The following is a 10,570-nucleotide window of genomic DNA, read 5'->3' as shown; positions in this document are numbered from 1 at the left end:
AGCACCACCACCACCACCACCACCACCACCACCATTACCACCACCAGCAGCAGAACAAAGCTTTCCAGCAGTTGGGTGTTTAAAGGACAGTAAATCAGCCCAAAGCTGTCCTGTTTTCTCCACAGCCAGACTGAAATAATACAGCCCAGGCAGAGGTGTGAATTACCCCCATTCATCTTAATGGAGTGTTAACTTCAAAGGGTTGTTTTAACCATTTAAATGCTAAGCTCAAGAGTAAACATTCTGCTAAGGAAAAAAAAAAAAAAAGTACAACTTAAACGTTCATCCTGAACATATGAAAGTAATTTACAGTCTTGGCATTTTATCTTTTAATTTAGCAAATAACTCTCCAAATGTTAGAAAAGTGTGTTTTGTGCATTTCTTAGTTTTATTTTAAATAGTTATTACCTAATAAATTATGACCATTAAGCCCATAAGGAGAAGGCCCATATTTCCCAGAAAATAATGTTGGGGGTACTTGGACAAGGTTATGAAGGGGTCATGGTTCTTGCCAGCCTTCTCATCGGCTTCCTCCAAACTCACAAAAATGTGACTCAAACAAGCAACCAGGCAAGACAGAATGTTAAAGGAAAGCGGACCACCTCCACCAACGTGGTAGTAACTCAATTTTGTGCAGTGTTACAAAGGATATTTGTCTCTTGCCAAACCTCCCAGGGCACTGTCTTAGGAACAGGTGACACAGTATTAATTGATGCCCAGCTGTCGCCACACTTAACATTTGCCCCCGGGGGCATCCCTGCATCTGTTGTAGATTTAGGGCTATTTTGGTATTACTAGAGTTAAGATTTACTTAAGCAGCTGAACACCTATGAGCATTATTTCATAAACAGAAAAAAAGAGGAGACAAGTAGCTCGTTAATCGATGAACTCTCACCTGAAGCTGATGAGAGAGGCCAGGTTTGCCTGGGCTGGGGGCATGCTATGTGCCCAGCTTCAGAATGACGTAAGCAGGAGAAGCACACAGCTGGCATGGAACTGTGGGAAAGCACTAACCTCTGCTTCCAGGGCCAGCTCCTCAGGGGTGAAGGCTAAAGGGACTCAGAAGGTAAAAGCCATGCAAGACAGAAGGTGAAAAATCCAAGACCTGTCTCCATGCCCTTGGGTAAAAACTCATTTCATTTTACTGCTCTACATAAGGGACCTGACAGAAAAGCGACAACCATTAGTAAGAAAGCCTAGTTTGTTTGCATCTAACTAATCAAAGGCTATTTAAACCTCCTGACACAGTCCTTAAAAAATGGTTATTAATTCATTTTCCTGGAACTGAAAGTAGAAGCCTGGAGGTTAAGAGTTGTATGATGGGGCTGGTGAGATGGCTCAGCAGGGAAGAACACCGACTGCTCCTTGGGAGGTCATGAGTTCAAATCCCAGCAACTACATGGTGGCTCACAACCACCCATAATGAGATCTGATGCCCTCTTCTGATGCATCTGAAGACAGCTACAGTGTACTTACATATAATAAATAAATAAATCCTTAAAAAAAAAAAAAGAGTTGTATGACTCCATTAAGATCAAAACCCAGCCCCCCCCCCTGCCCCAACCCAAATCCTGGTCTCTCCCCATTACACCCAAGTTGCCAATGTTCTCTTTGATCTTTTCAAAAGAGAAGCTCTGTTACCCAACTTTTAGCTTCTTTCCTAAGTAGAAGGCAAGAGGACACCTGCAAAAGTGTGTATTTCCATATATGCACATTCTCATTTTGCATGAAACTCCCTACTTTACAAGTCAACTGCAGCAGGAGCTTTTACTGATGCATCCTGGCTTTGGCAGGCTGCCAAACATGGGGCCCTTTACAGGAACCCCCATGGCAGAAAGGCCTAGATTCAAGTTTCCAACTGGGAACCATGTCAATGGGCAAAATGCCACGTTTTACAATTTCTACTAATTTCTAAACAACAAATGAGACAGACCATCAATATCTGTCTCTTTTCCAAGAATAATGTCACATATTATAATGGCAATCTGGGATCTGGAGAACTTTTAACTGCACAAAAGCAACAGGAAAATCTCAGGTAAGACTGGGAGGTAGGGCCATACCCAGTGGGGAAGTCTCAGTTTCCCCGTGACACTATCGTTGACCCACACACTAAGAATCTATTTTGTACATAAATGTAATACATCGATTCCTTAAAAAACAAAAATAGATTCTTTATATGTTGTGGGGAGCCAGACCAACCCAAGACTTTCTTAAAGGCCCCCCTGAAAGGACAACTAGCTCTGTGTCCTTGTCTAGGCGTGGACTTGGCAAGGCCTGTCTAGGGCTGCAGGCAATGCGTCAAGAGTCAAGGTTATAGTTTCTGGGACTCTACTCTTCCCCGAGCTATGGTTGGTTATCAGTCCAGTGTCTGAGGTATGCTATGTTCTCTTTGCCAACATGTCTGACTTAGCTTTCTGCTGACCCTGCTTCCCTATCCCTCCAGCAAATAGAACATACGATGATGAGCTTCTTAACAAACTTGTAAGATCGGAGAAAACAGGGTCATCTCAGAAAAACACCTGGAGGCCAGGGATTTCCTTAATAAGATAAGCTCAGGAACTTTGGGAAGGTAGTGGAACTCCAGAAGGGAAAGGCTAATTAACATTCCTCAGAACACAGGGTGAGAACCAACCTGAGGGTGAGGACACATTCCGCAGGGTGGACCTTTGCCCACCTTCAGACAAGGGAAGTCCTTGCCACCTCATTCGCTGAAGACCAATCAGTTTAAAAAGTCACACTGTTCTACCAATCACATTGTGTCTAATGGCTGCTGCCCTGAAAATTGTATAAAAGCTCACTGAATAGGCTGTGTGGGGTTGCCTCCTTTCCTGAGGGTCAGGGACAGCCTTAGTGCACTGAAATAAGGATCCTCATGTTCTTTGCATCAATCAGGCTCCATGTGATTCACTCCAGTAAGCTAAGGCTCGACAGGGTCTTACAAACTAACTTGGCATAAGCCATCAGCCTATGCAAGACTTTTTGGTCCCAGTTACTGCTTGTCTGCTTTTCCTCTGTCTCTTTTATTTCTCAGTCCTGGTCCCCAGTCTTAACATCTCACTATTTGGGACCCTTATTCCTGCTGGTTTGGGTCAATACATATATTCTAATTTTTTTCTTATGTGTGTGAGTATTTTGCCTGTATGTATATCTATGTACCATGTGTGAGCTGGATCCTTGGGACTGAGTTACAGTTGGTTGTCAAGTGCCATGTGGGTGCTGGGAATTGAACCTGAGTCCTCTGGAAGAGCAATAAGTACTCTTACCCACTGAGCCATCTTCCTGGTCCCTCATTCTATAGTTAACATTAATTTTTTTTTTTTTTTTTGCTCCGTGAAAGCTTGTTAGAAAAATGGAAAGGCAAGGCCCAGACTGAGAGAAAATCTTTACAAATACTTATCTTATAAAAGATAAGCATCTAACACACACAAAGATATAAGACTGAACAATGAGAAAACAACCCAACTTAAAAATGGGCAAGAGTTAGACACCTATCTAAGAAAATATGCAGAGGTCACAGAAGTATGTGCAATGCCCATATCATGCCATTAGGGAATCTCAAGACAGAGATGCCACTTCAGCCTATTATACTGGCGAGAATGCCCCACAGCACACTAATACACCAAATGCTGGTGCCATGGATTTGGGATTACAGGATGCTCCCTCACGGTTGGCGATGATGCAAGATGTTACAGCTGCTTTGGAAGACAGTTTGGCAGTTTCTTACAAAACTAAATACACCTTCACAGTGAAGCATATGCTCCTTGGTATTTAACCCCCAAAACTGAAAACATGACCATGTAAAAACCCCCACACAAACATTTTTAGCACCTTTATTGATGGCTGGCAAAACCTGGAAGTAGTAGAAAAATCTTTCATGAGATGAGTGGATCAACAAACATGAGACATCCATATAATGGGACATTACTCAGTACTGAAAGGAAACGAGCTATTAAATCAATGAAGTCAGTCTGAAAATGACACTCAGTCCTACATGATCCCAACCATGGCATTCTGGTAGGAAGATCAATGGTGGCCAAGGATAAACCCTAATGCCAACCACGGACTTTAGCATCCCTGGGTGTAACACTTGCTACTCCGACAATACAAAGCATTCATAGCAGGGAAGGCTACAGAGTTGGAGTATGGAGTAACATGGAATCTCTCATTTTATTTGCTCAATATTTTGCCCAATATATATGGAAATGTAAAACTACTCTAAAAAAAATAAAGGCTACTTATTTTATTTTTGAGTCACAAATGCCAGGCACATGCCAAGAGGGTGGCACAGTTCCTAACCCCAGCACTTGGCAGGAGCAGCAGCAGGCAGTTTGTAACAGTGATTGGTTAACCTGAGTTGGCTCCTGGCAGGTTTCTGGATTTTCGAAAGAGTCTACATTCCAGCTAATTTTGATATGCCTTAACTAGCTCAGTGGTTGGGCATTTCTAGTCCTCTCCAAGGCTAGCGTACATTTCACTCTGTTATTTCTGGCTTAACACCTTCTAAATCTGTATTTTATCTTTGCTGCTCTATTACTTATTGGGCAGCCCACCCCACCCCCACGGCCGCTTTCCACCTACATTGCTGGGTGATTTTCTCCTCAGCTGTTAAACCTGACCTCTCTCCCTCCCAGGCATGGTGATTCTCCTCTCCTGGCTCTCCTCTCAGTCCCTTGTCCTGCAAGCTAAAAGTCCCACCTCCATCTTTCTGCCCAGCCATTGGCTGAACAGCAATTCTTTCTTATCAATTGAAGCCAGCAGAGGACAGGGACCCTCAGGCCTGGAAGCTCAGCTTTGGGAACCAAATTAAGACAAAGCATTAGAACCAATTCCCAACAGCAGATTGCTGTGAGTTCAAGGCCAGCCTGGTCTACACAGCTAGGTTCTGCCTCAAACACAAAATAAAAAACAGAACATAAAACTTCCAAACAAAAGAGTGAGTCTGCGGATTTAAGAACATTTCAAGTATTTTGAGTATTTCTGATTTTGGTTAAAATTAAAATGACTAAATTCTTACTGCCGCTCTGCCCTGCTTTCCTGTTAACAATTTCCCTGAGAGTGTAATTTTCATATATGGCGCCTTCCATCATGATCCCTTCCTGTTTATAGAGGTAAGTTATTTTTCATAGTAAAACATTTTTTTTCATTTGTTGACCCAGTCAAAAATGATGAGCACTAAACTGAAGCTTCCAACCACAGCACCTGTGATGAGCAGGAACGAAGCCTGTGGAGACAAAATGAAGATGATGAGTATGAACCTCGCAGTGGACTGGCATTCACTGTCAATACATGGGGTCTCATTCTGTAGCTCAGGCTAGCCTCAAACACTCAGCAATCCTCCTGCCTCAGTCCCCTAAGAGCTGGGATTACAAGCATGAGCCATCATGCCACTCTAAAATCAACTTTGTATATTAAGATAGCCTGTCTTCTTAGACATAGTAGTAAACACACTATTCCTTAAAGTGGAAGTCTTAAACAGTAGAAAACAACCTACCCCAAGCTTCTTCCAGGAGAGAAAATCCTCTCGGCTGAGTTTAAGATAAAATAACCCTGGGAACACAAAAATCAGGCATGTCGATGTGCTGGCGCCTACAAGGGTAGAGAGGGGAAAAGAGGCCGCGTCAGCTCAGCAGTGAGAGTGATGGCTTACTGTTGTGGGGCTGGGAACCAAATCTGAGGAGTCCACCCACGCTGGAGACGCTCTACCACTGGTGACACTTCCCCATCCCTTTTATTACATGGTTGTTTTTTTAAAGTGGAAAACTTACCAACTACACCAAATACATTTCTAATGTCAGGAACATATATCGCAAGCACAACGATGATGACGTTGAGCGCTGCTGTGGTCAGGGAATGCCGAATCCAGGAAAAGGGATAATTGGAGAAAAGCACCATCATTAAAGCTTTTCTGGCCTATAGAGCAGGAGAAGTAGTAGTTCAGGCACAGGGCAAAGGAGGAAGGGCACAGCGTTTGCTTAGAGAAGCACATGTATAGCAACCATAATATTTTTATCCCAAATTATTTGGATTCTCCAGACACAGCATAAACTATCATTATGTGGTGTTTTTATGCTTATAAACCTTTCTGAGTGAGCTTCATAAAAATTATTTTTCTTAAATTCCATACAAAAGTCTCACAGGCAATTCTTCTAGGTTTTATAATTTAAAGGATTACAAGCCATAACACTGTGTTATGAAATCACAAAGAACAATTTTCATTAAATTCAACAGACAAACTTTCAAGCAGAAAAAAACAAAACATGGCGTGGGAGAGAAACACCACTTTCTGTTTTATTTTCGTTATCTGTTCCATGGTATGGAATTCAAAAACATTCCCCACATCTCCCACTGCTAGGGCAGGCCCCTGGCAGTCACAGCCCACAAGTTTATCTAGCCCTGGCCGGACCCCGATCTTGTGGTCTCACAGGGAGGGGCAAGGATTCCTGGAGGTCCCAGTCTTTAAGGACTCATGTGAGTTCAAGACACCCGCGCAGAAGCACTTCTACCCAAAGCTGTTGTTTTCATTTTCACGGAAATTCTTAAGATTCTTATGTGCAGAGACTGGATGCAGAATGGGACTCTGTTCTGCCTCTCAAGTTTTAGAGTGAGTATAAAGCCTAAGCATGAAGCAGCTTCCCCCGTGGGAAGATGCAGTGCACCAAGAGGAGCTTACTTTTGCTGAATCCGACTTTCTCTTCTTTGTGCACATTCTTTTGAAAACAGAATATAGGAAGACACCGCCCCCCACAACCCTAAAACTTTAGAACTATAGTTTCTAAATTGGAAGCAAAACTGAGGGAGAGGTAAATCTAAACTAAATCTCAGAGAGCACAAATTAGCTTTGAGGTTCACTGTTATTCTTGTGCTTTCGTGGGACCATATGCTAGTATGAAGGCTTGGATCAATTACTTGACAAATGAATAAGATACACAAGGCTAGATGTGATTCAGAGGTTCTGGTCTGCAAAGCATTAGTGTTGCCATATTAGGGAGCCATGACACTAAGCAACAAACCCTTTAGGCTTACTTACAGGGAAGTGGATTAGAGGGACTGTCAGAAGCACAGCGAATAGTATGCATAACTTCACAGCCATGACAATAACATCATGTGGCAAGTATTTACTATAACCTTGTAGCAATTCTGACTCCACTTTGTCTGTAAATAAATTAAAACAACAACAGCAGCAGCAATCAGGGTTGAATAATAAACCTTGTACCACTATGCCAATAATATCAAAGTTATTTTCTGTTGAATTACTGGTTTGTACTAGGCTTGGATACCATTCTTAAATTTATTTCTGGCCTTTTCCTCTCTGTACTAGGAAATACAAAGATACTAAGTATTTTCTTGAGATGTACGCTACTTTTTGAAATGTATTACAGAATTTATTTCCTTATTTAGGGGTGCCTGTGCCATTGCACACATGTGGAGCTCAGAGGACAACACGCGGGACTGGGTTCTTTCCTTCCACCACATGGATCCTGGGATCAAACTTTGGTCACTGGGCTTGGTGGCAAGTGCTTTGTATCTTCTGGGACATCTTGCCAGCCCATGTGAATGCTTTTGTATTCTTTTAAGAAATTTTAAATCAGGACACACAGAATCTCTAAAATTATGACTAAAAGATATTTAAAAATATCTCCTTAACCAGGTGTGGTGGTGAATGGCTGTAATCACTGCACTGGGGAGGCAGAGGCAGGTGGATCTTTGTGAGCTTGAGGCTAGCCTGGTATACTTAGCATGTCCCAGGCCAGTGAGGCCTAATCACAAAAACAAAATAAAACAAAACACAAAACCAAACCAAAGGTAAACTCCTTAGAACTTGTCCATACTGTTAAGGAAAGGGTTTACACACTTGTGTCTATAAAGTGCTTACAAGTGCACTGGTGAATTTGGTTACTATAGCAACATGAGATATGAAGGCTCAAGAGCGCCAGGCAGTCTGCCTGAAAGCACACAGCAGGGGAGCAGGGCAGAGCACCCCACACTTTTGTGATAGAGACCCCTCAACCCCAGTGTTTCTCAGATTCCATGGTGTTCTGGGTAGGACTATACTACAGGGATTGCTTACACTTTTACAGAGTGTTTTGTGCATAGTATCAACTTTGTTCATTTCCATCTTGCATAAAAGAAAGAATGAAGGGTTAAGAAAATGGCTTGTTTAGTAAGTCAGGTCCATTCCGAGACAAGACTGAGAGAGGCCAGCCAGGCTTTCTACCTGGTAGCTTCCTTCCATTTGCACTGTTTCCCTCACTCAGGACCTGTGGACAAAGGTCAGTTTAGACTTAAAATAGGACAGTTTTTATCCCATGGACTGGGATGCTGGACTGTATAAAGAGAAGCAAGTGGGCTGGAAAGGACTTCACTACTCCTCATTCTCCTCACCAGCTCTGGCCACTGTGCCTTCCAGGTTAGAGACTGCAACCTCCAACTGTGAGCCAGAGTAAATCCTTTCTCCCTCAGGCTGCTTGGCACCTCATGTATTTTGTTACAGAAATGAGGAATGAAACTAAGATAGAAAGAGGAGTGTATTATGATCTGAACTACACACAAGCACAGAATGGACGAAAAATATCAGAAACACAAAAGCCAGAAAATCAGTGCCATAATCACTAAAGTAAAGGAGGCTCTGAACTAGGTTAGCAACCACTGGAGGGGTACAGGAGAGAATGGATGAGCCAGGCTAGCAACCACAGGAGGGGCACAGGAGAGAATGGATGAGCCAGGCTAGCAACCACTGGAGGGGCACAGGAGAGAATGGATGAGCTGGGCTAGCAACCACGGGCACAGGAGAGAATAGATGAGGCAGGCTAGCAACCATGGGCACAGGAGAGAATGGATGAGGCAGGCTAGCGACCACGGGCACAGGAGAGGATGGATGAGCCAGGCTAACAACCATGGGCACAGGAGAGAATGGATGAGCTGGGCTAGCAACCACGGGCACTGGAGAGAATGGATGAGCTGGGCTAGCAACCACGGGCACAGGAGAGGATAGATGAGCCAGGCTAGCAATCATGGGTACAGGAGAGGATGGACTATCTACAATGTTAGACAAAAATTAGGGAATCAAGAACAGGGATAGGTAGGAGAACTGGGAAGAGCCAAGAAATCTGGATCCTATTTCTAAATCTGTGAGATAGTTGTGAGTCTTTGGAGAAATATGGCAAACTACTTTATTTCCATTTTCTGAGTCATAAAATGAGCTATTAACACTTCTTGCTTAACAACCTCACAGACATTAAAATGGTCTGGTTACCCAATGTTTGGGCACTGGCCTGGCTCACCAGAGGAACACTTTTCCTCTTTAACATCTGTGATTAGAACCAATATTATTAATTCGGGTTGAAAGAGATTCCTTTAGTCTGACAGAAGCCATAACTAATATAATGTCATAATTATGACAGAAGTCATAATAACAATACTAACTAAGCTTTAAGAATCTAGATAAAGATTCTAATCATTTAGAATTCTAATCAATTCCAGAAGAATTAATAACTACACTTACCAGAAACCCTTCCTTCCCAGGGTGAAAGCCTCCTGACTTAGCTACTCTTCGTTCTTATCTAAGGGACAGATATCTGCATCTGCACTTGGAGAAAGAGTCACAAACTTCCAAAAGGACCAAATGGTGACTTTGGCAAGTCATTTGGACCAGTAGCGTCACGTGTCTGCCTGTGTAGCACACCGAGGAAAATTTCCATAAGGTAGCAGAAAGAATATTGGCGTGCATTTAGAAAGCTGCCTTTAATTCCAGGACAGGCCACTTTACTGATCAGTAACCTAAAAAGATGAATTGTACACTTGAACTTTAGGTGAGGCCTACCAAACTGACCATTTCCTGCTGAAATGAACAGTTTACACTACAACGTTAAAAAGCCACAGTAGAAGGCATTTCTTCATTGTGATTAACAATGGGGACAAAGAAGTACTGCAAGAAAGAAACTATCACCTACCCGAGTGCCTTTGGGAGGGCACTATCTGTCAGCCACCTACCCACTGTGTGAGCCTAACTGAAGGTAGTGGTCTCATTAGTCAATCTAAACAGATCTGTCTGAGTTATGAGGATGGAAGCAATCTTAGCAAAACACCCAGCCCTCGCTTAGCTGTTGGCTCACTGGCTGAGCCCCTCTCTACCTCCACTACAACCTAGGAGGACCTTGTTAGGTTTTCTAGAGCTCGGAAGCACCCAGTAATTCATGGGATTCACATGACTATTGCTTAATCATCCTGGATATTAGTGGGAACTGGAGACTTCTTCCAGGTTGTTCTATTGACCTACAGGGAGGGGAAGGGGTCTGCATTTATTAGGCTTCGATCAACATTAAAGATTCCCCAAATGAACACAGGAGTAGCACTGATCTGAAAATTGAAAATGCAAGCATGACACTCAATATTCTAAACTCATCAAGATTCATAAATTTGAAACTCTTTTAGTCCTAAGAATCTCAGTGATAATCAGCAGTGTTTATAATGGTTGATAATTGCAATTAAAAATATATGCAGCCAACTATGGAGCAGAGACTGAAGGAAAGGCAAGCCAGCCTAAATATAGCCATCTCCTGAGAGGCTCTGA

General features: G+C 42.8%; 1 protein-coding gene across 2 annotated transcripts in view; it reads right to left on the bottom strand.

Moving 5' to 3' along the window:
• Nucleotides 1-3,814: 3,814 nt before the first annotated feature.
• Slc38a6 (solute carrier family 38 member 6) overlaps nucleotides 3,815-10,570 on the bottom strand; it is a 63,098-nt gene continuing 56,342 nt past the window's right edge. For both annotated transcript variants that reach the window (XM_031355314.1, XM_031355315.1), the window contains exons 13-16: nucleotides 7,028-7,152; nucleotides 5,766-5,910; nucleotides 5,492-5,586; nucleotides 3,815-5,221 (exon numbers count right to left, since the gene is read on the bottom strand). In XM_031355314.1, coding sequence (XP_031211174.1) covers nucleotides 5,141-5,221; nucleotides 5,492-5,586; nucleotides 5,766-5,910; nucleotides 7,028-7,152 — 446 coding nt within the window. In that variant the 3' untranslated portion in view covers nucleotides 3,815-5,140. The remainder of the gene's footprint in view (nucleotides 5,222-5,491; nucleotides 5,587-5,765; nucleotides 5,911-7,027; nucleotides 7,153-10,570) is intronic.

Source organism: Mastomys coucha, unplaced genomic scaffold (assembly GCF_008632895.1).
Source record: "Mastomys coucha isolate ucsf_1 unplaced genomic scaffold, UCSF_Mcou_1 pScaffold6, whole genome shotgun sequence".
In the NCBI taxonomy this organism is placed as follows: domain Eukaryota; kingdom Metazoa; phylum Chordata; class Mammalia; order Rodentia; family Muridae; genus Mastomys; species Mastomys coucha.
The sequence above is the reverse complement of the archived record's forward strand: the minus strand, read 5'-3'. Positions and strand labels throughout refer to the sequence as shown.